General features: G+C 46.8%; 1 protein-coding gene across 1 annotated transcript in view; it reads right to left on the bottom strand.

The window, feature by feature from the left end:
* The window catches only part of LOC123649869 (guanylate cyclase 2G-like), a 30,020-nt gene extending 10,278 nt beyond the window's left edge, over window positions 1–19,742 (bottom strand). The window contains exons 1-13 of the mRNA XM_045568136.1: window positions 19,359–19,742; window positions 17,580–17,928; window positions 15,978–16,087; window positions 13,635–13,820; window positions 12,028–12,172; window positions 9,504–9,639; window positions 8,457–8,566; window positions 7,566–7,750; window positions 5,808–5,945; window positions 3,424–3,507; window positions 2,614–2,718; window positions 2,004–2,075; window positions 458–626 (exon numbers count right to left, since the gene is read on the bottom strand). Coding sequence (XP_045424092.1) covers window positions 458–626; window positions 2,004–2,075; window positions 2,614–2,718; window positions 3,424–3,507; window positions 5,808–5,945; window positions 7,566–7,750; window positions 8,457–8,566; window positions 9,504–9,639; window positions 12,028–12,172; window positions 13,635–13,820; window positions 15,978–16,087; window positions 17,580–17,928; window positions 19,359–19,742 — 2,173 coding nt within the window. The remainder of the gene's footprint in view (window positions 1–457; window positions 627–2,003; window positions 2,076–2,613; window positions 2,719–3,423; window positions 3,508–5,807; window positions 5,946–7,565; window positions 7,751–8,456; window positions 8,567–9,503; window positions 9,640–12,027; window positions 12,173–13,634; window positions 13,821–15,977; window positions 16,088–17,579; window positions 17,929–19,358) is intronic.
* Window positions 19,743–27,140: the final 7,398 nt, after the last annotated feature.

The raw sequence follows: 27,140 nt of genomic DNA, 5'->3' as shown, positions 1-27,140 counted from the left end.
TGAGGTGGGGAATCACTTCAGCCCGGGCAACAGAGCAACACCCTGTCTCGATAAAAAAATAAATAAAATGAAATTTGATGTCCAGACTCCATCTTCAATCTTCAGATATTCTGGTTCAACCCATATGGTAAGGGAGGGACCCAGCCAGCTAGAAGACAGAGAACTATGGAATTGGGTTATCTCTGAAGTGCCTGGCAGATCTCACATTCTATGCTGAGAACGTAGGAGAAGTGCAGGAGGAAACACAGAGGACTAAAGGGAGGGCAATGGTTGCCGCAGGTGGCTCAGCTAAGCCGGGACGAGAACCAGTCTCCTACCCAGATATCACACCGTGAGCTCCAGAGGAACACCCACCTGTGGGTACATGGGCAAGTGAGCATCAGGGGGCACAAATGGGGCAAAGAACCCCTGACCCCCCTGCCTACCGCTACTGGGTACAAGGTCTGCTGTTGGCTACCTGAGGGGTCAGCAGTTTTCTCATCGAATGTTCCGTACGTCCGGCCGTACTTGAGTTCCCACAGCCCAAATCCTGTCAGCTTCACCTGCATCCCACCGTCCACCAGGCAGTTGGAAGGCTTCAGGTTGCCGTGGGACCCTAGCGGGCTCCTGTGGAGGAACAGCATGCCCTGCAAGGGTGACAATGAGCAGACCAGGTGCCAGTGACACGGTTGGCAGGAACCAAGGCAGACAGACAGACGGACAGAAACACAGATCCAGGGCAAGGCATGTGCCCATCTCTGTGTTCATGTGTCCAAGAGCCCCCAGCACAGCCCCTTGTCCGGGGAGTCAACCTGGGCAGGGACACTCAAAATGGAGAAAACCATTATTTCCAGTTCCTCATCCTGAAGCCAAGAAGGCAAGGCCAGCTTAAAATAAATACATCCTGATGTTCAGGTTCCTGAGTTCAAATCCCAGCTCTACCACTTCGCAGAGGGCGAGATACTTTGTGCCTGTAAGCCTCATTCTTCTCACCAAAATGGAAGCGACAAAATGCCTACTCATAGTGTGGTTGTAGAGATTAAAGGTATAATGCAAGTGAAACACCAGGCATAGCGCACGACACAAAGTAAATAGCCAATGTAAGTTCTAATGAAAAAATTACATAACTATGATACATGTGTAAATATGGTGGAAAATATCAATGATATAGAAACAGCACTATGTAATTAAGAAGATTATTTTATTACCTACATACTACAAATGATACGCTATTACATGCATTTAAGGGTCCTGTTGGAGCCCTTCTCAGGAAAAATGAGGAACGCTGCAGACTTCTGATGGCATCCACTGTGTTCTCAGGGGTTCATAGTAGTATTATTTACGAAGAGGGCAGAAAGAACTAGAGCCAGAAGACATGCATTCAAGTCTGGACTTCACTACTCAGTCTCTTCAAGCGAGTCACTTCAAGTCACTGGGCCTGAATTTTCCCATCTGTGAGATGGGACTGCCTAGACCCCTGCTGCTTGGAGGACGGCCTGGGCCCAGCAGCGTCACCTGGGAGCTTGGCAGAAATGCAGAGTCTCAAGCCTCACCCCAGACCTACTGCATCAGAGTGCGCATTTTAATAGGAGTCCCAGGTGATTCTTGTCACAGTCTGACAAGACCTGTCCTGGCCAAGTTGCTCTCAGCCCTAGATGCACAGGAAGGGGTATTAGGAACTCTCCTCCCCAGCTCCATTTAGGGTCTAATAATTAGATTCTCTTTGAGATCAAAATTCTACCCGAAAATGTAAAAACTCTGCTCTTTCCTGATCGGGCAAGCCTATCGGCCATTCCAACTTTAGTGTAACATACTTTTCTGTCTCCCTATTTATTAATATTATAATCAGGGGAGTAGAAAAGAATGGAAAATCTGACTGAAGAGGTAGTTTTTAGAGCTGGATACCCTTTGTTGAAGAGGGCCAGAATTTTCAGGAAAGATTACAATTCAGTTTCATCCAAGACATAGAACAACTCAAAAACACTATCATATTGATTCTTTAAATAAGTTGATGCTATACTCACATTGACGATGTCATATGCAAATGAGAGTCTGAATATCCAATCCATTTCATGGTCTGAGTTTCTCAAAACGTCCTGAAAAACACAGTTATTCAAAATATCACCAGTGACTCAACCTGAAGCACAGTGAGCTTCATGCGTTGAACAGATTTGACTCCAATATATCTGATATTTTTAACCAGAACCAATACACTGTGAGGCAAAAGAAACATTAAACCTAGTAACTATAAATCTTCCCAGGAGATACCGTAACCTGACTCAATATTGAGAAAGTAAGCAGTTTGGAGTTTTACAAACACTCCCTCATTCCTGACATAAAGCTGTTGGTCACAAACCATGGGTGGGATGGGCCCAGGAACACAGTTCAAGGATAGCCGTAATATTGCGGAAGAAGAAACCAAGCTCAGATGATTTCCACCCATAACAAAGGAAACCGGGCACTTGGCAACTCCACTGCTAATGGGATCCCTAGCAGGTAGCCCAACAAAGTAATTCAGGTCTTGCAGTTAGACTAGAGAGAAACAGTCCTTGCATGAATAGGAGAAAGCATTGATAAGGTCCTTTATTAGCTGTTGCTAATCAAACCTGAGGTAAGAGGGACTATTTTGCTTACCTTAAGACTTCCTTTTTTGCAATACTGGGTGACAATGCAGATGTTAGGTGGTTCTGTGCAAATACCAAAGAAGTGAACAATGTTCTCGTGCCTTAATTCACACATCTGGAAATAATAATGGTCACAAGAGCTCATGTATAGAGTGTATCTTTGTGCCAAGGACTGTGCTATACACGTTACATATTTTTAGTTAATTCTTACAAAAACCTCATGAGATGCACACGATTACTGCTTTCATTTTGCAGATGAGGGAACCGATGCTCAAAAGGTAACGTAATTTGTTGAAGATCATATAACTTCTAAGTGGCAGAGCTGGGAGGTGAACCTAGGAAGTCTTCCTCCAGCAAGTAAACCAGAGGAATGATCAAAGTCTAACCTTGGCCATGGGGATAAACTAAACCAGGTCACAGCGATAGACTTAGTCCTTCTTCCCTGCTTATGGCTGTCTACACCAGTGTGGGGGCCACAACAGGCCATAGATACGGAGCAAGAAGTCAGGCCCCGTGAATCTGACTCCCTCAAGACCAGATTCAAGGCAGGGAAGCAGCCATCACAGACACAGAAGATGAAGGGCCAGAACTAAGGGCAGGAAGAATTAAGGGGAAAAGCAGAGGTTGGAGGGATCCCAGGTTTCAGGTGCCTGGGTCAGGCCAGAGGGTCTGAGCTCCAAAGCCTGGGCTCTTGGGGGGAGGCAGAGACAGGACAAGTTAAGGAAGCTCCCTCCCACCATTGCTCCTTGGGGACAGGGAGCTGGCAGAGCAGGGGCAGACAGCAGCGCTGCTTTGTCTCCTCCCGGGGCAGGGGCTTTACCAGCCGGATTTCCTGTAGCACAGTTGGCTTCTTAACCCAGGCTTCTGCTTGGTCACCGACATAGTGGATGGCCACGTGGTTTCCCTGGAATCAGAGGCAAAGTGGAATGTTCTTAACCTAGCACGATCCAGGAAAAGCTCCAGGGAGCAGGGGAGCAGGGGAGCAGGCAGACTGGCAAGAAATCCCCCTGTGAGAGGGATCAAGGTGGCACTGTGCTATGTCCAGGCCCTGAGCTAGCTGCTTCACAGGATCTCAGCCCTGCAAGGTAGGCATGATTAGTGTATTTCCAGATGGGCTCACTGAGGTTGGGTGACTTCTCCACGGTTGCACAGTTATAGGTAGCACAGACAGAATTTGAAAGTGTGACCCCAAGACTCTGTTATACAATAATGTCCCATTAACATTCAGAGGAAATAGTGAGTTGAGGTCATAAATGAAAGTCTGGAGTCAAATGCCTGGCTCAAAGCCCAGTGCTACCACTTACTACCCAAACAACCTTGAACAAGGGATTTAACTGCTCCAAGCTTCCATTTCCTCATCTGTACAATGGGGATTAAAAATAGCACCAGTCCAGGTTTGGTGGCTCACACCTATAATCCTAGCACTTTGGGAGGCCGAGGTGGGAGGACTGCTTGAGGTTAGGAGTTTGAGACCAGCCTGAGCAACATAGCAAGACCCCCCCCCCACCCCGTCTCTACAAAAAAATACAAAAAAATACAAAAATTAGCTGGGTGTGGAGGCGTGTGCCTGTAGTCCCAGCTACTTGGGAGGCTGAGGCAGGACTTTGAGGTTGCAGCGAGCTGTGATCATGCCACTGCCCTCACGCCTTGTCTCTAAAATAACTAACTAAATAAACACCAATCACACAGAGTCTGGCACATATTACATTTTCAGCAAATGGTTTATCTTATGGTTATTACCTCTCAAGTCTGCTTCTAGAGAGTCATTTAATCAATCATCCCCAAAACACACAGTGATGTGTAAGAGCTGGGTAGAAGAAGAGCCAGAATCCAGACACAGGAGAATGTAAGACCCAATATGAGTTAAATATCAACCCAAGATCTGCCACTTCTAGTGTGGGAGTAACAGACTGTGACAGGAGTTGGCCGCAGGATGAAAGAAAGGATTCTTGGAAGAGGTCATGCTTGAGCTGAACCCTGAGAGATAAGCAGGTTCCAGGTGGGGGGAATGGGGAGCAGGCATGGCATTATCAACACAATTGGTGAGACCAATTTGATGAGTATAGGCTTTAGGCCAGGAAAAAAAAACGGTTCTAAAAGTGGGGACTAAAATAGTCAAGGGGTTTGGTCCCTTGTTAATAAGTTTGGGCACCACCATGCAGGGAACAGAGGTGGAGAATCTGGTGATGGTGTTTGAGGGCGGGGAGAGGGGACATGTTTTAGGGAGATTAATCAGTGATAAGCTATGGATTGCTGGCTTCCTTCTCTAAATAGCCAGGTGACCGCCACATACAGAGTCGTATGGATGGTGGTCCCTAGAGCATTTGGTAAGATCCCAGGAGGTTTTTGTAGTTTGAAGACTCAAGTAAGAAAACATTTAGAAAACTAAATTCAGTTGCATGGGGAATGATTCGTCACTAGTCTTTACTAATCCCAATTTAGCACAACAAACAATTCTTCCCACACTTGGAGCTTTCTGTCCCTACTCTCCAGAACCTCCATTTTAAAGAACAAATACAGATTTTTATTCTTTACCTAACTTCTCCCCAGGGGTCTTGAATTTCTGAGGGATTGCTAAGTGCAGGCAGCTATCATGGTCTGGGCATGGAAGGAAGAGTGACGTTCCAGGTTTCAGCAGTGGTCGCTGTCTACACTGCAGAAGCACCAGCACCCACAACTGATTCATCCATGCTAAAGTACCAAGGATGAAATAATGCATGCTCTAGGACTGTACTGTCCATTAAGGTAGCCACTAGCCACATAGGGCTATTGAAATTTAAATTGATTCAGATAAAATTTAAAATTCAGTTCCCCAGACACACTAATGTTCAGTAGTCACAGGAGGCTAGTGGCTACCATATTGGACAGCGCAGAGTAGGGACATTTCCATCAACACAGAAAGGTTGTTTGGACAGAGCTGAATTTGATCTAGAAGCCAGCATAGGAATCACCTGTGAGCCTCTTAGAAATGCAGAATTTCAGGTGTCACCCCAGACCTGCAGGTGCTAACCCTGAATCTGCATTTTATCAAGAGCCTCAGGTGATTTGTATGCACATTAAAGTTTGGGAAACACCTGTCTGGAGTTGCGAGACCCCTTTGGTTTTTGCCTGGAGAATGTCCTCCTTTTCAGAATGCGCCTCCCTTGCATGTGGAGTGTGGAACCAAGATAAGACCCCCAGGCAGCCACCTGCCCGCAGAAGTACCTGGTAAAACCCTACTGGGGCATAGAAGAGCGCTTCCCCCTGCTGGCTTTTGACAAAGGAGCTGAGGTCCGCAGAAATCATCGCACTAGATGAGTTACTCTTGTTCCCTCTCAACACAGGTGTGTCTCTCTGGGATGGCTGTAAAATAGGACATCATTCGATCACTCTCGGTAGCATGGCCAAGTGCTAAAGGGACAGGGCATCTTATAGATAAGGAAGATGAGTGCCAAGGTGACATAGATAATAAATGGGAAAGTCGGGATTTGAACCCCGAACTTTCTGACCTGAAGTGTGAGTATGTACCTGCTACAGGCATCACTCCTGCTGTCTCTACCACCACGGACAGCATGGGCAGCCTACCCAGATTCAAGTTCCAGCTCTGGCACTTAATTGGATTGTGACCTGAGGTCACAGTCACTTTTCTAGGTGAACATCTAACCAGGTTCTCTCTCTCTCTGTTCAATACTCGCAGTGCCTTCCCAACACCCAGAGGACACCCCCAAAGCACAGGGACCCTATTTTTCAAGGAGACTCTTACCTGGAACCTTAATTGTTACCGAAAGCTCAGCCACTTGTCCATGAGCCCAAATAACAAGGACAAGTGGTTTGAGGAGGAAGGAAAGAGAGAGTTTACTTTGCCGGCAAAGGAGGAAATACGATAGACCTTCTCGTCTCAAAATCCCAAATTTCCTGAACACAGGCAGAAATCAGAGCTTGTAAAGGGAGGGTTCTCAGCTTCAGGCAATTACTGTGGTTAACTATTCCAATCATCCCATCTCTGCCAGAAACAAGGCCTGTGAACTCTGCTCGCTGACCAGGGGGCTGGTGGCCACCTGGGAGTTTTAACAACAGACTTAACCTCCTCAGGGATGCAGGCCAGGCTATAAGTTCCCAAAAGAGTGGGGGAAGTTTTAAAAAGACAGAAAATCTTACTGCCCATTTTTTTTTCCAGGCCATTCCCTCTGTTCATATTCCCCACTCTCCGTATTTCCCTTCCACATCTACGGGAGGAGGGGCGACTACTCTGTCATATAATGTAGAGACCAGGTAGATGGAAGCAGAGCTGCTTTGGTCGAGGTGGGAAGAGGTACCTTCAGAATCCCCAGGGACATGCGGAAATGGGCTCCTAATGAATCCCAATCTCCTGGTCTTAGCCTCCCTGGCCGGCTACCAGCTCAGCTTCCCAGCCCGAAGCATCCCACGTTTTGGTACAGCCCGTGTGACTTCTCTCCTTGTCACTGCTGAGAAACTCTTCCCCAATGTCACCTCCTCTCTGAAGCCTTCCTGATGCTGAGGCCTTTAGTCCCTCCATCTGCAGGGAAGGTGAGGCACCCCCATGCCTTGTACCATACTTGGCCTGCAATGGATGGTCAACAAGAGTTTGCGGAGCAAACGAACTTTATGGTATCAGTCATTGATGTGGCTACAAGAATAAATGCTCCCCGGGAGACAGCTTTAACATCGGAGCAGGATTTACAGTTCTCACTCCCACAGAGCAACAGAGCTGCAGGGAACTTTAGAGACAGTCAATCGTTTGTGACTGTTCAGAAACTGAATCTCAGGGAGGGGAAATGACGTTCTCAGAGATATTCAGCAAGGAAGTGGGAGTTCTGGTTCTAGAATGAAAACTCAGGTCTCGAGACTCCGCCAGTAGCGCCCACTTTATAAACGAGTCAGCCCTTTGCTCTCATGAGGTCCCTTCCGCCAATCACCAGCAGTGACCAGGGAGGTGGACATCTGGGTCCTGTGTTGCCTCACCTTGTTCTGGGGAAGAATGGTGATGTTGTCGTAATTGATTTGCCACCAGATGTCTTTATTCTGCCTCTGCAGTTTTCCCCTCTGCGTCCTTAAAATCAGCCCTACGATGGCAGCTCCCACGGTGGTAATGAGGAGCGTCACTGTGAGAGTCACAGCAGTCACACCTGGAGGGTAGAGACACGTGACTCAGGCCCATCTCAGAGCAGAAGTGAGCACATCCCTGCCCCAGCCTGGCCCTGCCCAGCAGGTGACCCAAAGGCTGCCCAGGGGTAGGTCCAGGTTGGGACATATGGAGTCCACTCAGACTTGTCCCTTCCGGGAATCCATCCCCGACTACTCCTCCAGTTCCCATGGCAACTGCACTCACCTCCTCCTCTTCCGCAGAGAAACTTTCACTGTAGAGAAATAATAATGCAACTTCTCATAACACCACCACTTTTTCTTAGACATTTACTATGTGTGCTCCTTAGGGGTGTTCTCCAGGCACGGTCTAGCTCATTCCAGGGCCGGGCTCCGAACCATGGGGCCACACTCCCCTGCCCAGACTCTTTCTACCTCCCTAGAAATGAAGTTCCGGGGACACAAATCTCAGGAGCCAGGTTTCCCTAGAGCAGCGGTTCTCAACAGGGGAAGTGGATGATGTTGCCCCTAGGGGACATATGGCGATGGAAACATGCTTGGTTGTTACAGCCAGAGGGTTGCTACTGGCATCTGTGAGTAGACGCCAGGGATGCTGCGAAACATCCTACAATACACAGGATAGTTCCTCCCACCACCCACTACACACACACAAACATTATCCGGCCCAAAATGTCAAGAGTGCTGCCACTGTTAAGAACCCCTGCCATAGAGAGTCCTTTCCTGCCATTTTCTCCAAGCAGCCACACTTACCTCCAGCGGCAGGCCCAGCTTTGCAGAGCTCGTTATAAAATCCACAGCCAGGTCCGTCTTCAGGAAGGGAGCCGTGGGGCCAAGTAACATTGGAGAAATTCCCTGCGGGTCTTTAAAAAAACCCATAAAGGTCAATGTCCACTCGATGTATTCTACTTATTCTCTATCTCATGTGCGGCAGGGGCAACTGCAATGTGCACGTTATTGGCAAAATCAGTCCTTCATCTCTCAATTCAAACTTGTGCTGACCTGTCCGATCTTCCCACCTGCCCCGGACTCTTCAAATCCAGCCCTCAGGTCATCTGATTCAAGGAAGGCCGTATCTTTTTGCCAGGAGAGTAGCTGCCTCAACCTTCTGATTTCAGCCATGTCTCTTTTGATTTAAAAGGTGATGTGCCAATTCAGTGTTGCCGGGTTTGTCACTTGTGTTATAAAACAAGACACATCTTGTTTCACAGAGCAAAATGTCTCCTTCTACGTGGAGTGTGCCTGTCCCTACGATACTGAGGACCCAGTTTTCCATGCTTACTGTGTTTCCCGGGCCCATTTTGATACATTAAAATTCCATAAGAGTAGCCAAGAAAAAAGTCTCAAATAAAATCAGGATTGGTGGTGCTGACAGTGGGCAGAGGTAAAAATTGAACTGAGTTTTAGGTTTCCTTTTAGTTTTCTCATGGATTTGTAGCTGAGAGAACAAAAGCAGGGATTTTTTTTCCGCGGATTGCTGAGTACTGGGAACACTGGGCGGCAGCGGTCGCTGGTGTGTGGATCGCTGCTGTCTCTGTGGGCGTTGGGCCCAGGCCCCCGTCGAGGTGCAGCTGTGGGGTGCTGTGTTCCGCACGGGAATCTGAAATGCTCGAGCCACGCCCACAGTCAAGGGCAAAATCCCCTTAAAGGCCCAAAGTGGATCTTTATGAGTTCAGAGAGCACCAAGCTACTCGGGGGAATTCTAGGGGCTGGATCCCAAACTGGCCCTCCCCGGGCCCTCCTCCTCCCACCTCTCTTCCTGGAACGTGGTCTAAACTTGTAGAAATGTCCTGCCAGTACCTGATTGCTTTCTGATAACTGTCATAGCGAAGAAAAGGAAGAAAAAGGGACCCGTTTCCAGCTTTCTGTAGAGAATAAACCGAGTAATCCAAGTGTCGTTCCCCCTGAGAGTCCAAAAACACAGGGCCAGTGATTCCTGGAAAGACAGGAGGTTACGCAGGATAAGGAGGACACAGAGGAACGCACAGCTTGAAATGCCAGCCTGCCCGACTCACACTGGCAGAACCCCCTGCCCCAACAGCCACCAAAAGCCAAATACAAGGTTTTTGCCATTTCAGGGAATTTGAGACAGGGTCAACAGAGAACAGTGAAGGGAATAGGATAGTTCAGAGGTGGCATCCTCGTACGGCTCAAGAGCCACATGGGGCAGCAGGTGTATTTTATTAAGCCTACAGTGGGGAGGCCCATCCAGCATTGAAAAAAGAAAACAAAGTTAGTTTCTAATTAATTTCACATAGAATCTCAGATTTATGCTTCCCTTAAACAATCAGAAGATGTGACAACAGGAGGCTGAATGGCCACATGGCAGCACTTGATGGGGCCCAGGGACAGCTGCCTCCTCTCGTCCCTCCCACCCTCCTCACCCCACCCCTCCATGCTGCCAGGCCCCTAGGGCACAAGTTTGCAAGCTTTCCCTTCTGGTTTTGGTATGTGTTGAGGTTTTGGCAGAGTGATCAGTCCTGGCCTGGCATGTTCTTTGTTCTTGCTTAGGGTGTGCTAAAGTCTACTCACAAAACTCCTACACTCCCCAGACTAGGGGACATGCTCTGACAAAGGACTTATTGTTGATTTGTTCCCACTGGGGACAGGACACAAAATTACCAAAGCCAAGAAGGAAGGGCTGGGGAGCTCCATTCCCTAACTTGGCCTCCTAGAGGGCCCCTCTCCCAGAATGGGGTAAAAGCCCTTCAGCACTGGCTAGTGGGGTGGTTGCCACCATGTGGCAGAAATGAGCACAAGAAACAGAGACAAATACCCTGATTCTGCCAGGGCCAGGCCTGCAGCCCACAAGGGAACAGAAGCCAGTTTGCAAGGGGTAAGGAGGGCCCTTCAGCTATGAATCCCTGAAAGGAGTCCAGGAGCCAAAGCGAGATGCCTCGTGCTCTTAAAGGGCCTCATTGCCCTTCTCACCCTCCCCTAACTCCAGCAGCAGGAATTTCTAAAAGGGCAGGAAAGAGGAAAAAATTGATCCAACAGGGGGGATTAAACTGAGAGCAGAAAGAAAGACCCGCCCCCTCCAGCTATGCCCCCTTTTAAGCAAAAGCTTCAGGGTCTGGAAGGATAGAAGAGAGGGAGGCAGGTTAATATATATTTACTTCCACTTGTAAAAAGTATTAATAAGGTAAATATGACCCGAGTTTATAAAAACACCAAACAGAAGGCCTTGGCAACTCTCTTTAAATTTTAAGAGAAATTTTAGGTAAGAATTTATTGAGTGATAAGCCAAAGCAGAAGTAAAAATGGTTACCATTTAATGAGCACATACTATATGCCAGGCACTTGTGTTTTCATTACCCTTCAGTGTTACATGACAGCAAAGAACATAAGTCCAGGAGAAGGCAGGCTTTATTTTGAATCCTGGCTTTACCATCTAATAACTCTGTGACCCTGGACAAGCTACATAACCTTTGTACCCTTGGTTTACTCACCTGCATAGTAGAAGTACCTGCCTCTTGGGTTGTGAGAGGATTAAATGAGGTAATACACACATGCTTTTGGCATTTGGCTTGGTGTAAGGTAAGCCTTCCCTAAATGCTGGTTATTATTATTATCGTATGTGATAGCAGGTATTATCTCTGCCTTACAAATAAGAAAACTGGAAAAAGAAAGATCAGAGAAGTTGGTCAGCTCTGAGGGTGATTTCAAAGCAGCTAACTCCCAAGCCTATACTCAGCCCCAAAAGGAAAGTAAAAATGAAATTAGACCCCGTCTTTAGAGGCCTATGATGCCAGGGCCCCATCGCAAAGGCCACAGATGGGAAGGGTCGTGGAAGTGACCCCAGGAGGCAGGTCTCACATTCTTGAGTTGTCTTCTTCTTCTTTTTTTTTTTCTTAAGAGACAGGGTCTCTTTGTCTCCCAGGCAAAAGTGCAGTGGCCCAATCACAGCTCACCGTAACCTTGAATTCCTGGGCTCAAGTGATCCTCCTGCCTCAGCCTCCCAAAGTGCTGGGATTACAGGCATGAGCCACTGTGCCTGGCTTTGAGTTTTATTCTTGATGGCTTTAATGTGAAACGAGCTGTCACAGAACTTTCCACGCAGGGGAGGGATAAGGTGCCCAGGGCCCCCTCACCTGGTCTGGGCTGCCTTCTGGCCAGAGCAGGATAAATGGACTCTGGCAGCTGGAAGATCTGACCTCAACCACCCTATGGGAGACCAGAATCTCCATGAAAAAGATGACTTCTGTAGCTGGGCATCAGGCAGGCCCTAAAAGAGGCCTTTAGTCGCATGCCCAGCATCTAAGAGCCCCCACGGATCAGAGCAGCCGGGCTGAGTGCAGGACGCCCCGGCAGTCAGGCCACTTACCCCGCACCGCAGTCCGATCGGAACCTTGCAGGCTGCTGACCAGCTGCCGTCCATCCCGGATGTCCCCGCCGGCCTGTGCCACCTGCTGCACCGTCTGAGCGTAGAGCAGGACGGCGTCGTGCAGGTAGGCAGAATACGGGCTCACCTTCAATGAGAAGCAAACGCGGGGTTTAAAGAGGCCCACGGCCTCCTGGATCACCGTCCAGCGCTTAGCTGGGAGCCGTCTCTCTCTGCCCTCTTAACAGTGGAACGTAGCACACATTCTTCCTTCCTTCCGCAGAGTGGGGGCCCACCACATGCCTGCGTCCGTGCTACGTCTAGACATCACCGTCCTCACGTTCCCCTTGATGTCTCACTTTCCAATTAGATCACAGGATCCTTCAGGAACAGCTCTTTAGGCCACAGCTGGGAAAGAGTACGGCTTAAGTGAAAGAGGGGAGATTTAGGAGTTGGCCAGCTCTGCTACCTACCAGCTATGAAACCAGGAGTAAGTTCTGTAACATCTCTGAATCCCTCTGAATCTCAGCTCACTTGTTTATGAAATGGGGATAATACCACTGTTAGTTAGGGTGAGTATGATGACAGTTAAATGAGGCAGAATAGGTAAACTACCTACTGTAGTACCTGGTCCGTGGTAGGTGTTTAACACATGATGTCATCTTCTATTGGTTTAGTCAACGAAAATACAAGTGCCTGCAAGTGCCGGGCACGGTTCTCCTACTGCAGCTGGTGCAGAGCTGACACTTAGCAGACTGTTCCACAAATGTTCTTTGGTCATCCTGCCTTGTATGTTGGGCTCCGCAATTGGCTCCCTGATTTCTAATCCAACCCCCTGTCATCAGTGGCCTGTTGTCACCCCAGGGCTCCGCTTGGCCTTACCCTAGAAGGAACTCCAACTCTGGACAAAAGTCTCTCTATAAAAAACTTTTTGTGGGATCCAGGCAATTGCCTCATCATCCCACACATACTGAGATTACCACTGGCTGATAAGCTCTCTCTCCATCGTCCTCGCCGTATTCCAGCCCATCTGCTTGCCTGGGCCTGTCCTAGCTCCAAACCTCTGACTGCACCATCTTGATTCTCGGTCCTGATCTTCCTGGTCAGGGAAACTGTCGTGGTCTGAGTACCGTTCGGCATCTGTTCTGCCACTTGCAGGTATTATGTTATTAGAGACTCAAAACCCCAGGCTGGGAGGTGGATGCCGTCATCAGGCCCATTTAATAGATGAAGAATCCAAGGTGTCAGGAGATTAAGCAATTTGTTCCAAGTTGCCGCAGTTGGCGAATAGCAGAAGTAGGATGGGAGCCCAAGTCTATGACTCCACAAGCCCGTGGCCTTTCACCCAGTAATCTCGGTTTCCCTCTGTGGTCCTGGGTTACAGATTTCATAAGAGAGCATCAAGCTGTTATTTATTTGGGGCATGGAAGGTGGGGAAGTGCGTGTGTGTTTTTGCATGTGCGTATGTGTGTTTGTGTAGGTGTGCATGTGTGTGTAAGGGGGCGGTGGGGAAGGGGGAGGGGAAATAAGAGGGAGAAACACAAAAGCCAAACACAAGTACGGGCAAAGAAGGGGAGGTGGGACCTGTGTAGGAAGCCCCTGCGTCAGACCTGCTCCTCCGAGGAGACCGTGCTGCGGAAGGGCGGCCCCCTCAGCCTCTGGTACACTTGTTCCCGGAAGCCCTCGCGCCCGGGGCCTTCTCCGTAGGAGCTCAGGGCGATGAGAAGCACTGACGTATAGACTTTCGGGAAGTGCGTCATCTTCTGATTTGTCAATGCCTCCTTCCAAAAACTATCCTAAAATGTAATCAAATAAATGTCACCATTCTACAAGAAATAACTTGGGCAGGGGAAGTGCATTTAAGGCAACTGGAATTTGAACCACTATGTTCTAGTGCTGGGAAACACAATGATTCCAGAAGGCCTGCAATGCAAGGTCCGTGTTTTCTAGCTGGCATATAAATGGGGGGGGGGATAAATAAATAAAAAATAAAAACATGCCTGGGGCATCGAGCAGCTAAGATGCAGACAGCTGATCTTCTAAAGACAAGTGCGGAAACCTGAAAAGATTGGGGTGGCCATTCTTGCTTTTCTGCTTGTGGTTTAAGTGCTTTGTTGTCATCATTATCAGCTATATCATTACTATTATGAATAGTATATACCCACTCAGCGCGCGCATGCGCGCGCGCGCGCGCGTGTGTGTGTGTGTGTGTGTGTGTGTGTGTGTGTGTGTGTGTGTGTGTTTGCACAGATGGCATCACCCTATACTGTCGATTTGCAGCTTGGTTTTTTCCTACCTAAATCTATACTGGGAACACTTTCATAAAATGGATTTATGCTATTCTTTCTTCAAGCTGCATGAATTCAATTGCATGGATGTTGTGTGCTGTAATTTTAGTTCTATCTTCTTTGTGCCACCACACACCAACTGGAATTGGATCATCAAGGTTTGGGGAATGAGCAACGGGGTCTTGGAAGGGCTTCCCTGCTGGTACTGAGACGTGGCCCCTCCTGTCCTCTCCTCATCCACCCGAAGGCAGAGGCGAAGGGGAAAGTGAACAGAAATGGAGGTGGGTAGCAAGGAAAAGAAAGGTAAAAGGACACTCTGGAAAGTCTGGAATGAGTTTAGAATTCCAGCTGGCCACCCAAAGAAACCAAGATACTTTTGGTGCTCCAAAATATTTCATGATATATGGCCAGGTATGGTGGCTCGTGCCTGTAATCCTAAGCACTTTGGGGCCAGGGGTTTCAGACCAACCTGGGCAATAGCAAGACCCCCATTTCTACAAAAAAATTTTTAAAAAATAATTAGCCAGTATAGTGGTGCACACCTGTAGTCCCAGCTACTCATGAGGCTGAGGCAAGAGGCTCACTTGAGCCCAGGAGTTTGAGGTTGCAGTGAGCTATGATTGCATCACTGCACTCTAACCCAGTTGACAGAGGGGAACCCTGTCTCAAAAAAAATCATGATATAGAAAGAGATATCTGGGACATTAATATACAGCTTCCTTTACTCCCTTGTGCCCTATTTCAGCTTCTTGTGATCATGTAAAAAGATCTCATTTTAGAAAGATAAAACTGCTGGAAAAATAATACAGTGTATCCCTAGCAAAAGGCAAGTGGCTTTTTTAGATGTCTGCTAGTGTAATATGGTGGTTACATGCACAGACACAATAGCCCTGTGAGGCAGATACTACATGCATTATTTCCATGCATTATTGCACTTGATGAGAGGGGAAAAGGAGACCAGCCCCTCCTCTCCTGGAAGACGAGCTGTGCTACTTGGGAGCTCTGAGATCTTAGGTAAGGAACCTTACTTATCTAAGCCTTGATTTTTGTATCTGTAAGTTGGAATGCTAATAATATCTGCCTTCCAAGGCCGTTGGAAATATCAAGTGCAGAATTTACATGCATGTGTATTACAATGTGCCTCACAGGGCAATTGGAAATATCAAGTGCAATAATGCATGTAAAATGTATGACTCAAGACTCATAGTAAGCACATGGTATTTTAGCCATTCCCATCACTACCAAAAGAGTCAAACCACCTAACAATTGCCTCATTGGACCAGTATGTTCGTCTCTCCAAGCCTTTGTTAGGGCTTCAGCAGGGACACAAGGAGGTGACTGTAGAAGAAAAAGAAGTGAGAACCACTGTGTTTGAGAGTCCTATGGGAAGGTCTCAGCTTCCAGGTAGAAAATAGTTCTCCCTCGGCTGGTGTTTGCTGACCTCATTCAAGGCCTAGCTCTTCCTTTCACCAGCTGTGCAAGAGAACTCTGGGTAAGTTCTTTCAGCTCAGTCTTAGTCTCCTAATATTATGATGAGGACGCCAGAGTGCCTACCTCCTAGGGTTGCAGTGAGTATTCAGGGAGCTAACACCCCTGGTTTATAGCAAGTGCTCCATACTCATTACTCACGACTACCAGAGCCCTTGAGTGGTCAACAGCGCCCACCTCCAACTGCTGCAGAATGATGAAGACAAAATCTCCAGTGTTGAGTCCCAGGCTCTCTGCAGCCAGCAGAATAATTTTTGCATCCTCTGAGCTGCATATTAAGATGATAACTATAAGAATGAAAAACAGAATCAGCCAATTGCACATGCTTGCATGTGTGTGCACACACTCACACTCTCTTTTAAAGTCTAGCCTAAAGCCACTCCAAATGAGACATGAACTTCTTCTTTCCTTGGGCATGCTTTGGGAAACAGGAACGCTTAAACTATTCCCTGAGTGTATACTTCTGGAACCAAGCCTGCAATATACAAACTGGTGCCTTTTGCCTCACAGAACTAGTCTTTGCTGCAGCTCTCTCACAATGAACAAGCCAAAAAAATCTGAGATCATTCCTGTGCTCTAGTTTCTTTCATATAATTGACTCAAAAATCAGAAGAGTGGACCTAGCTTGCGACTTGTCAGCCACACATCAGTTAGGAGGAGCCCACAGAGGACCTAGAATCAAGGGCCTTTGGACTTGCTGAGTTGGATTGGAGGTTGAGGGAGGAGTAGGCCATGCACTTCCCTTCCATTCAATCACATCGTCACTCATTTTAGGACACACAAATGAAGTAGTGATTTTTTTTTTAATTAAGTAAATTATAAGCTATCTCTCTGAGCTGCAACCATGTGCCAGCACTGTGCTAGGCACAGGATACGGCAGTGAGCAAGGCAGAAGGCAGACGGTATACAAGTGAACAGATTGAAGAGATAATTCAAGATTCTAATGAGTGAAGGAGGGAAAGGATGCCGTGATACTAATGCAGTGAGGGGGACAACACCATAGAAAGGAGGTCCCTCCAGGAGGTGGGCTCCAGGCCAAGTCTGGAAGGATGAGAGGAAGCTGCCCACAGCAGGAGTGCTGGGTAGGTGGCTTGTGGCTGCAGGTGATACTCCAGGTTGAGGGAGCTGCATGCCCCAAAGTCCCAAGGCCGGAAAGAGCTTAGTTCATTTGAAGAACAGCAAGGAGCCAGTGACTAATTCATGCTAGAAAGTAGAGCCTTATAAGCATCACCACAAAAATAATCACTGTCCTATGTTGGCCAACTGCTTGTCTAGACACTGTGAGAAGCACTTCACAGGAAGGACCGTACTCAATCCGCACCTTTCTGTGAGGTAAGTAGGATGATTATCTCCGTTTTACAGGTAAAGTATTTGGGGCACAGAGAAGCTAAGGTACTTGCCCAAGAGGACACAGCAAGACAGTGTCAGAGGCTGGATTCAAACCTAAGTCTGTCTGTCTACAGAGCCCATGCTCTGAACAAATAGCAAAGTCCAGGACCCAGCCCACTTGGAAGATGCTTCCAGAACTAACACTGTGCATCATAACACTACAACATCTGGGATTTCACTTTAGACCAAAAAAAAAAAAAAACCTACCAAGTTTTTGTTGGTGATATCAAGCAAAGAATGAAATTGCTTTTATTTACCATTAATTTTATACTCTGCTTCTGTCTGCATTTTATACTCATGGAAAAAGGAGGAGTTCTTTGGTTTTTTTTCAATCTGCTTGCCCTATTTTTCTCCCCAAACATAAGTGACAGAAGGCTTTTTCCTACTTACCCCTGGCAGTTGATGACATGCTCCTAAGATTCTCTCGAAGGAAAACTGGACTGTTGTTGGTGTATCTCATGCTGGCAGTGAGAGTGAAATGGGATTTGAGTTCATGCTCTACAATCCTCCACATTTCATCTACTCCATCCCAAGAGGAAGCCCCAGAGTAGCCTCCAAACATCCCAATGTGTTTCCAGCCCAGGTACTGTAGACTTTTCTGGAGCACATCACCGATGTCCTTCTTGGGTGGCACAAGTTTCACACAGGTGTCATACAAGAAGTGGTTTTCCAGTTTTGGCATTTGTCCAACAAAGTCAAACATGGGAATGTTCCACTCAGAGGCCAACAAACCAATAACCTAGAAAGTAACCAAAAGGATGTCTTTCCATAACTGAGTTTATGAACACACAATCCCCGTTGTAGGGTATCTGCATAAAGCTCAGATTCAGAAAGTTGAGTCTATGGGTCATACTGGACCCTCTTTTGGAATATTGATGATACCGTCTTGGATCCAACTTGCAGATGCAAGACCTCAGAGGACAAAGACAGCAAAAGTGAGCATTAACTGAGTGCTTACTATGTGCCAAGTGCTCTACTTGGAGCTTACATATATCATTTCAGCTTTTACATTTCTATGAGGTAGGTATTATAATTACCCCCTTTTTAACAATAAAACATGAAGACACAAAGACATAAGTTACATAGCTAGCACACAGTGCAGCAGGATTGAAAATCAGGCAATACGGTTCCCCAGCCCCCCACACCCATGGCTACTCATTCTCTCTGTCTTTCTTAATTTATTCCTTATTCATTTCTCATCCATTTTTCATTAGGAGCCCAAGAGGGACTTTGGAGACCTCACGCTTAAAGGAGCTTATGGTTTATTATAGGAACTAAAGTACATAAAAATAACTCTAGAGTTAAATATGCCCTTCAAGATTTATAAACAATAGATTTATAGGAGTTTAGAGAGGGAAGAAATTACTTCTGGTTGGGAAATTGGGGATATGGAGGATAGGGGTGAAGAGATGAAGAAAGGCTCCATGGCATTTGAGCTTGATTTTGAAGAAGGAATAGGCTTTGGACAGCCTAAAATGTGTCAAAGAGGGAGACACCAAGATTCAAATTCAAATGTGGACTTAATTCTACAGCTCCAACTAATCATAGTTCTGCAATATTTCTGAGAGTGAGACCTGTGATGCTTGTTCCTATTTAGCCTTTACATCAACACCTGAGACAGTGTGAGAACCAAAGACACCAACAAAGCTCATCCCACCAACCAAACAAATACAAGTGATTCATTTCCCTCATTTTCTTGCTCTAGTTTATGTCATCTGTCACACTTTATTCTTTTCCATTTACTTTCACCATCACAAGATAATTTATTATACACACCAGAGAAAAATCTACTCAAACACTTGATAGTTTTCTATTTGAAACCAAGCATTTGTTTTCTTCTTAATTTTTCTGGGCCACATAGCTGGCAACATAAGAGTGAATAATTACAGTCTGTACACAACAGCACCAAGTTGAAACTATTAACAGAAGGAACAGAGGGTGAAGGAACTAACAATTATTGATTTGAAAGGTTTTCTTTAAAGAGGATGTTAACTGTTCTAATTACATGGTCTAATTACATCTCAAAAAAAGGGTACCCAAGATCTACACGGTTATTGTTATAATAATGTGATCCTTGTCAAGAGATTATTCAAATCTGTGCCATCATCTTTAAGACCACCCCTTCCAGTGGAAACTCAGCCAAAATTTCTAGAAGGTTATATACTCTACCTCTGCTACTTCTGGGCATGCTGGTCCAAACAGGGCAGAAATCTGTTCTCTCTGGACCTGGTTGATAAAAATAGCAAGGTACTCCTTGGTGCTGCAGGCTGAGTTGGTGTAAGTGAACTCCAAGCTGAGGTTTCCAAAGTCTGCTGCCTCTGAGTTGACCTTGTCCATGGCAATCTGGAGGCCTGCACCCAGCCTTTGCACACTGAATGGATGGGAGATGTTCCAGGGAGCCTGGAAGCCTACAGTGAGTTTAGCAGCCTCAAGCCATGTCACCAGCACACCGGCGAAGAGCATCAGAACTAGTGCTGGGTGGTCAGCGTGGCATCCAACCCCCAAACAGAGCCCAGATTCCAGTGGGGCCTCAAGACCTGTCCTGGGAGCCATGGATGGAAGCTAACACTGGTATCACTGCAGAACTCTGAGAGGCTCAGCCTCCTGACCACTCATGCCAGAAACTTATATGATGGTGTGGAATTCCTTGGGGACCACAGCTTGCCCTCTATTCAGTGCTATTAATTAACCCAAGCCCTCCCTTTTCAGAATCTGTCTTAACACGATCTAGAAGAAGCAGTCTTGCACAAAGAGGCCAGAATAGGGCGTCTGCAAGACGCTGATTATTAATCCAGTGACATCACTGACAAATTTCACGTTCCTAAGCAAGTCACATGACCCCTCTGTCCCTCTCCACCAGTAAAATAAGAATCATGGAAACCGCACAAATGTCGTCAGATGGCCTGGGCATTCTGACTGCATCACATGTTAGTTATGTGACCCGAAACATATCACTTCCCCTCTCTGTGCCTTCATCTTCTGATCTGTAAAATGGGGACAAAACTGTAATGGGGTCTTCCCCAAAGTGATAAGATGAGGATTAAAAGAGATCGAACAAGCACAATCCCTGGCACAATACCTGGGCAAAGAAAGCTATTCCATCACTGTTAGATTTGATAATGGTGGTGATGATGATGATGATATTGATAATAGTAATAATAATTATCACCTGCTGATTCCATCCTATAGGAAATTTTTCTGGAATAAGTGCGCTAATCGCTATGAGAAGGGCTACTGACAACCTGGCACAATCTGCACCTCTCAGCCAGGCCCCAGGGCACCATGGATTGGTTACTGATGGATGAATACTAACTCTCTCTCTACACAGGTCAGGGCGGGCAAGGAACTGGGGCAGCTCTTCCCTGTCTGCAGTATCACAAGGTATTGTTAAGTGAGGAAGCACACTATAAAACATTTAGTTGTATTTTTTAAAGCACAAAAAGTTGCATAGAAAAAATCACATACACCAAACCACTAAAAGTGGCTTTGTGTGATAGGAATTATGAGTGGTTTTCTCTTTGCTTTGCTTATCTTAATTTTGCTGGGTTTTTTTTTTTTTTTTTTTTCTTTTTGAGACACAGTCTCACTGTTGCCGGGCTAGAGTGCTGTGGCGTCAGCCCAGCTCACAGCAATCTCAAACTCCTGGGCTCAAGCAATCCTCCTGCCTCAGCCCCCCAAGGAGCTGGGACTACAGGCATGTGCCAACATGCCCGGCTAATTTTTTCTCCATATATTTTTAGTTGTCCATATAATTTCTTTGTATGTTTTAGTAGAGACAAGGTCTCGTTCTTGCTCAGGCTGGTCTCGAACTCCTGAGCTCAAATGATCCACCCGCCTCAGCCTCCCAGAGTGCTAGGATTACAGGCATGAGTCACCGTGCCTGGCCATAGTTTTTGCTCTTCATGTCTTTGCAATAAGGAAGAAAAATGAACATTTTCATTAAAATAAACCTTACAGACTTGTACTCATGGAAAGAAAGCACAGGGGGTTAAACTCGTGCTGCCTTAATTCCTTAGGTCAAGAGTAGCCCCACTGGCCTGAGCCCCCACGCTTCTAGACACCTGGCTTCCCTCTGTGGGCCCTAATTATTCTCTGCTGAGCTCAGCCCCTTCCCTTTCTTCATTGCCGTCAGAGACAGAGATGTAGTGGTCCAGGTAACGACCATCACCAGGTGGAAAACTGTTGCCAGAGTTACAAGCCCAATTTGTGTGATGTGCTTGATGGGCTGAGTGGAAAGGCCTGAGGGTAAAACCAGGGTGGGGCGGGGGGGGGGGGTGTTATAGGGGCTGTGGCTGCTAGAGCAGGCTTGCTGTTTTCCACTTCGCTTCTCCAGCCCTCCTCCCTTTTAGGGGACCCTTATGCCTAGAAGTTACTAGTAGGGTTGAGAGAAGCCACGTTATTTCATCTGATGATGCTTTGGAACAAAAGTCATCTGTGCTTGGCCACCAGGGGTTGGAAGCTGGCCTCCTATGTGAGTGGGGTAGCTCTTTAATTCCTGGCTACTTTATTTCATCTCCATTTCCTGAAGAGACTATTACAGAGGGAGGGTATTTTCCTGCCTGGTTTATGGTTTCCTCAGTGCTGACCAGCCTAGTCCATAAACCAGATACAGAGCCAGCTGTTCTGCATCCGAGATCAGATAAGAGTAGCTGTATCCAGGATGGTGGGGTCTTAGTAAAACCTCCGGTGTGTCCCCAGCTGCCCTTCCAACCCATCTGCTTGCCCCCACCTCCCTTGCATTTGTAAATCAGTGGCCTGATCAGGTTTAGAGAAAAAGTGAAGGTTTGGAATGTGTGGGTTCTAATTCTCCTCCAGGGAGCAGGTAAGAGGCAGAAAACAATGTGTGGCCCGCTTGGAAGACAGTGAGGAGCACCTGCACACACTGTTCCTGGAGAAGGAGGTGCTCTAGGCTTTCCCAGGTCAATAAGACTGCACCTGAGCCTCAGTTTCCTTATCTGTGAAGTGGGGAGATGGCAGAGGGCAGACACCTCTGACCTTACCAGCTTCTCACCCTAAGATCCTAGGACTCCAGTGAACCCCTAACTACCCGAATACTGCACTCCTGGCCGGGGGCTGGGGGATGGGGGGGTGTTGTCAGCAAGTTTTTTTTCGGGTCTGGCCCACAGATTCCTAACAGGAACATGCCTAGAGGTACAGCACACCTTGCACCAACCATCCCAGAAATAAGAGCAAGTAAAAGTGGGTCCTATCTGTCAGGGTGTGACCTTCAGAGTTCCCTGTTGTCTTCTCAGCTCTTGCAAACAGCTGCAACACAGTCTCTGAAGACAAAGTTCTACTAAACAAAGGTTTGAGGAGCCACAGGAAGGTGGAGTTAAGTTTGAACTGAGAGATCGTGTGTCTTAAGTCTGCAACAAAGCAAATTCCTCGGGATTCAAAAGCCACTGCTTTGGGGAACCGTGCACACACTACTTCTAGAAAGCTAAGCATGGCCCCATCCTTGGTTAACTAATGAGAACATTCTGGTCTTGTTTCTGAAAAAACTTGTGCAAGAGGAAGAGAATCCCTCCATCGTGGGAGGCCTACCTGTCTCCTGTGTCCTTCAACCATCTGATGTTTATCCTGTGCTGCTAAAATCAGCTCTTTTTCACACCTGTGTGCACAAGAAATGAGTCTTTAACAGGTGAGTGATTACTTTTGAAAATCTGGGGCTTCTAATGGATACTTTCAACAATCGAATTTTTTCCTGGCTACCAGTATAATCTGAAGTTTAGTGGGTTGGTCTGGCATAAATGCCATATTTCTGAATATTTATTTTCTGGTCTTCACTCCTACGTCCCAGATAACTGCTCCTCCCCCCTGCTCTCCGTAAAGCCTTAGCATGAAAAGAGAAAACTTTCTGCAGGTAGCGAGGAGGACAGGCGACTGCCTGTTCCAGGTACTCAATATTCAAAGATGCTGAATGATTAAGAGTGACGTCATTAAATTCCCAAGCCACTTTCCATAAAATTTTAATTTTTCCAAGAACACCTTTGTTGTCACAGTGTCCCAGACACTGAATGACTAAAGAATGTGTCCTAATACATCTTTCTTGGTAATGACATACTTTTGATCCATAGAACACGTTTCTCCATGTGTGCCAATCAGTGAGCCGGGTGATGCTGGGCTTGGCAGCTTGTCTCTGGTGACAGCCATCTACAGTGAGGCAGGGCCGGGCGCGGTGGCTCACGCCTATCATTCTAGCCCTCTGGGAGGCCGAGGCGGGAGGATCACTTGAGGTCTGGAGTTCCAGGCCAGCCTGAGCAACAGTGAGACCCCATCCCTACAAAAAATACAAAAATGAGCCTGGTGTGGTGGTGCACACCTGTCATCCCAGCATTTCCAGAGGCTGAGGCAGGAGGATGGCTTGAGCCCAGGAGTTTGAGGTTGCAGCGAGCTATGATGATGCCACTGCACTGTAGCCTGGGCAACAGAGCAAGACTCTGTCTCCAAAAAATAAAATAAAATAAAATAAAATAAAAATAAAATTTAAAAAAAACAAGTGAGGCAGGATGTCCCTTCTGACGTCTCCACCCTCTTCAGCTTCTTGTCTGGAGAGCCCAGAAGCCCTCCTACTTCCTGGCATTTCCTCCCTGCTCCTGCTAAAGGCTCTCAACTAGCTCACTAGCCAGGGCGCCCCCTGTGGTTCTCCCCACGCTGTGGGCCCGGGAAACCAAGGCTGCAAAGCAGAAGATGATATTCCCAAAAGCTTGGCGAGGAGGGAGGGGCGGCATCCTTCCTCTATCTATGGCACGGAAGCCGCAGCTGCCCACCACCACCCTCCCGTAGGAGGCAGTGTCGTAGAATGGCTGGGAGTGCAGGTTCTGAAATAAGAAAAGCTGGCTTGGACTGAACCCAGTCTCCCCATTTGTAATTACCCTGATGACCTTATCTGAGGCTTCCATGAAATAATAGATGTAAAGTACACAGCGTGGTACCAGGCGTGCAACAAGAGCCAGTAAATAGTAGCAGTTTTATAATAAGGCACTGTTGCTTCAGAGAAAAAGTCATAAACTCTGTTGGATGGATTCTGTGTTAACCCAAAGGAACAAATCACTGTCACTATAGAAACCAGAGAAACAGGTGAAAGACATCACTTTTACAGGTTTCTGAAGATGTCTGGATTTATAGCTTCTAACGTATGCATGCACGCACGTATTTAGCTTTCCAGGATTAAATGGGATGATGAAGCTCTGGCTGGCTGGTTATTGGAAAAAAAAATTAAAAACTCACCGGGAGCAGTTACAACACATTTACTGCTGCCACTGAGTAACACCACCTTTTGCTTACAGCCTGTAGGCATTAAGTCAAAGAACCTTTGGTTTCTAAACCAGCATCATTCCAAAATACTAATGAGAAGTAATGGGAGCCACATATGCTATTTAAGATCCCAGCAGACACATTTAAAAGAGTAAAAGGGGCAGATAAGATTATTTACTGAGACTATGCTAAATATTATCATTTTGACATGTAATCAATGTTAAAAATTGAGGTTTTATGTTATTTTCTTCATGCTACATCTCTGAAATGTGGTATATTTTGTACTTAAACACATCTCGATTCAAACTGGCCTCATTTCAAGTGTTCAGTAGCCGTGTGTGGGTAGTGGTTACGGTATTGAACAGGGCAGGTCTCGGTCTTCACTCGGAGCTACTTTTCCCTGGCAGAGAGTGATGTTGCCTACGGGATTGTTGACAGCTCTGGGAATCTAAGCCCGCACCTCTCTCGAGGACCTTTTCACTTTCCATCTGATTCTTAAATGCTCCCTGGAAGCTCTTGCTGATAAAGTAGTGAGTTGCCAATATGGTGACACTGAGAATAATATTTATATGGCACACTGAAGCCCCCAGATGAGGCTGTTTATGAACACAGCTGACCACCCTGAGTGTGCCAAGTCTCACCAGCTGGGAAACTCAGATCCAAGGCTGAAAGGCAATTTGCTTTGTGTGTGTTTTTTGGGGAAAGGAGTGGGTGGTGAGGATCTGGGGTTGAGGGAAGCTTTTTATTGTAATCTGTGCAAACATCATTCTTGTCAACTAGGTGCTCATACTTGGGTAACACTTCCTTCCCATAAAGAATGAGCAAGTGGCCTCAAGCGTATATGTGCCCAAGCTCTTGCTGTCAGTGACTAGAGTTGGGACAACTGAGCTGCTGCAGACCCTGAGCTGTGGGGCCAGCTGCTCCCTTATGTCCTGAGAAGCTGTCATGTTGCAGTGTTGACCGCAGACCCCAGAATGGAGCTGTGAGCACTCGTGGCATAGCAAACAACTAAGAAGAAAGAGCAGGGGGAGGGTCGCTCAGCTGGAGCATGTGGTTCATTGGCCCCTCCAGTCGAGGGAAGCAATGAGCTAAGCAGCAGCAAAGACGCCCAGGCAGGTGGGAAGCCCTTCTGCAGAGGGGATGGTAGCTGTTGCTCTACCCTAGCGTCAGGTCCATGTGTCTGATATTGGATCCTGCTTCCTCTAGGGCCATGGTTCTTAATTTCCTTTGAAAGACTAATTAAAATTCCCAAGAGTAATGCATAACCAAATGCACAAGATGCTAGGGGGTCTGGGAATGGATAGTACTCAGTCATGGATATGTGCTTGGGTTCTGGACTCAAGGCCACCTGAGCTCAAAATCTGACTCTGAGACTCGGCCAACTATTGGCTGTGTACCTTGGGCAAGTTACTTGGCCTCTCTTAGACTTTCCTCTTCTTCCAAATAGCAGCAACAACTTTTTCATCGAGTGCTGTGAAATTAAATGAGATATTGCAGACAAACCTCTTAGCACAATGCTGCCACCACACAGGAAGTGCTCAGTAATGTTCGCCACCATGGTCATCTATCCAGAAGATCTTCAGAGAGGATCTGGCATGAAAACCTTAGATTGCTGCCCAGTAGGCTGTACTTTGGGTGCCATTAGCCTTTTGAAATATCAGATAACCAGGGGGAGGGTGAGTATGTAATTCTGATGGCTGATAATGGCACCCTTGCTAGGAACTTTGCCCCTTCCTTCTCATATCTCAATAGAAGGACAAACTTCAGAGTCAGTTCTGCCATGTGGGAAGCTAAAGGTCAGTCCATTGCAGATTTATTTTTGCCCATTGCATGCCCTCACAACCTCTGCCCTGCTATTCCCTCTAGGGAGGGATATCTCACCTGCTTTCTTTCTGATCCATCATTGCTAAGCTAACATGAATAGATTCAGCCTATCGCTCTAGGACTCTTCTTCTCTATCCTCCTGGGTCATGTCACCTGACTTTGCTTATGGGTCAAGACAGCCTAAGACCCCCCCCTAAATAAGTGTTCCCCATGCCCCGCAGTGTGCCCTTCCTTTTCCTTCCCATCCCCTCCTTGCTTCTTTGCCCTCACCCAGAGTGCTTATGGTAAGCATTATTTTGTGGCTGTTCCATAATCTAAATCCAATGAAATATTCTCAAGCAAAAGATCTAGAGGTTTAATATGAATCTCACAGATCCTGAGGGTAGAGGTTTTTATTAAAAGAAGAAGTTCCACTTTCCTTTACAAGCACTTCATTAGGTTCAGTGGTGTCTGGAATCTGGAAATATCTTCTAAGACCTTTAAATAACACTTGGTGTCCTGCCTGACTCACCCCCTCAACCCGCTGTAAAATCTGCTCTGCAACGAGCTGTGCTCCCTGAAGAAAGGCTGCTTTTCAGAGACAAGCTGCAAATAGCTTGGCTTTGCAAAATAGCCTGCAATTTATTTTTTAATTTATTTTTTTATTTCAGAATATTACAGTGGTATGAATGTTTTGGTTCCATGAATTGCTTTCATACAGTTTGAGTCAAAGTTATAAGTGTGTCCATCACCCAGTTAGTGTGCATTGTACCCATTAGGTGTGAATTTACCCATCCCCTCCTCCCTGCTCCCACCTGCTTGATTTCCATTGAATTTTACTACCGTACCTGCACATGAGTATTGATCAATTAGTTCCAATTTAGTAATGAG

This window comes from Lemur catta, chromosome 14 (genome assembly GCF_020740605.2).
Source record: "Lemur catta isolate mLemCat1 chromosome 14, mLemCat1.pri, whole genome shotgun sequence".
Lineage (NCBI taxonomy): Eukaryota > Metazoa > Chordata > Mammalia > Primates > Lemuridae > Lemur > Lemur catta.
Note: the sequence above shows the minus strand (reverse complement) of the source record. Positions and strands in the feature narration are given on the sequence as shown.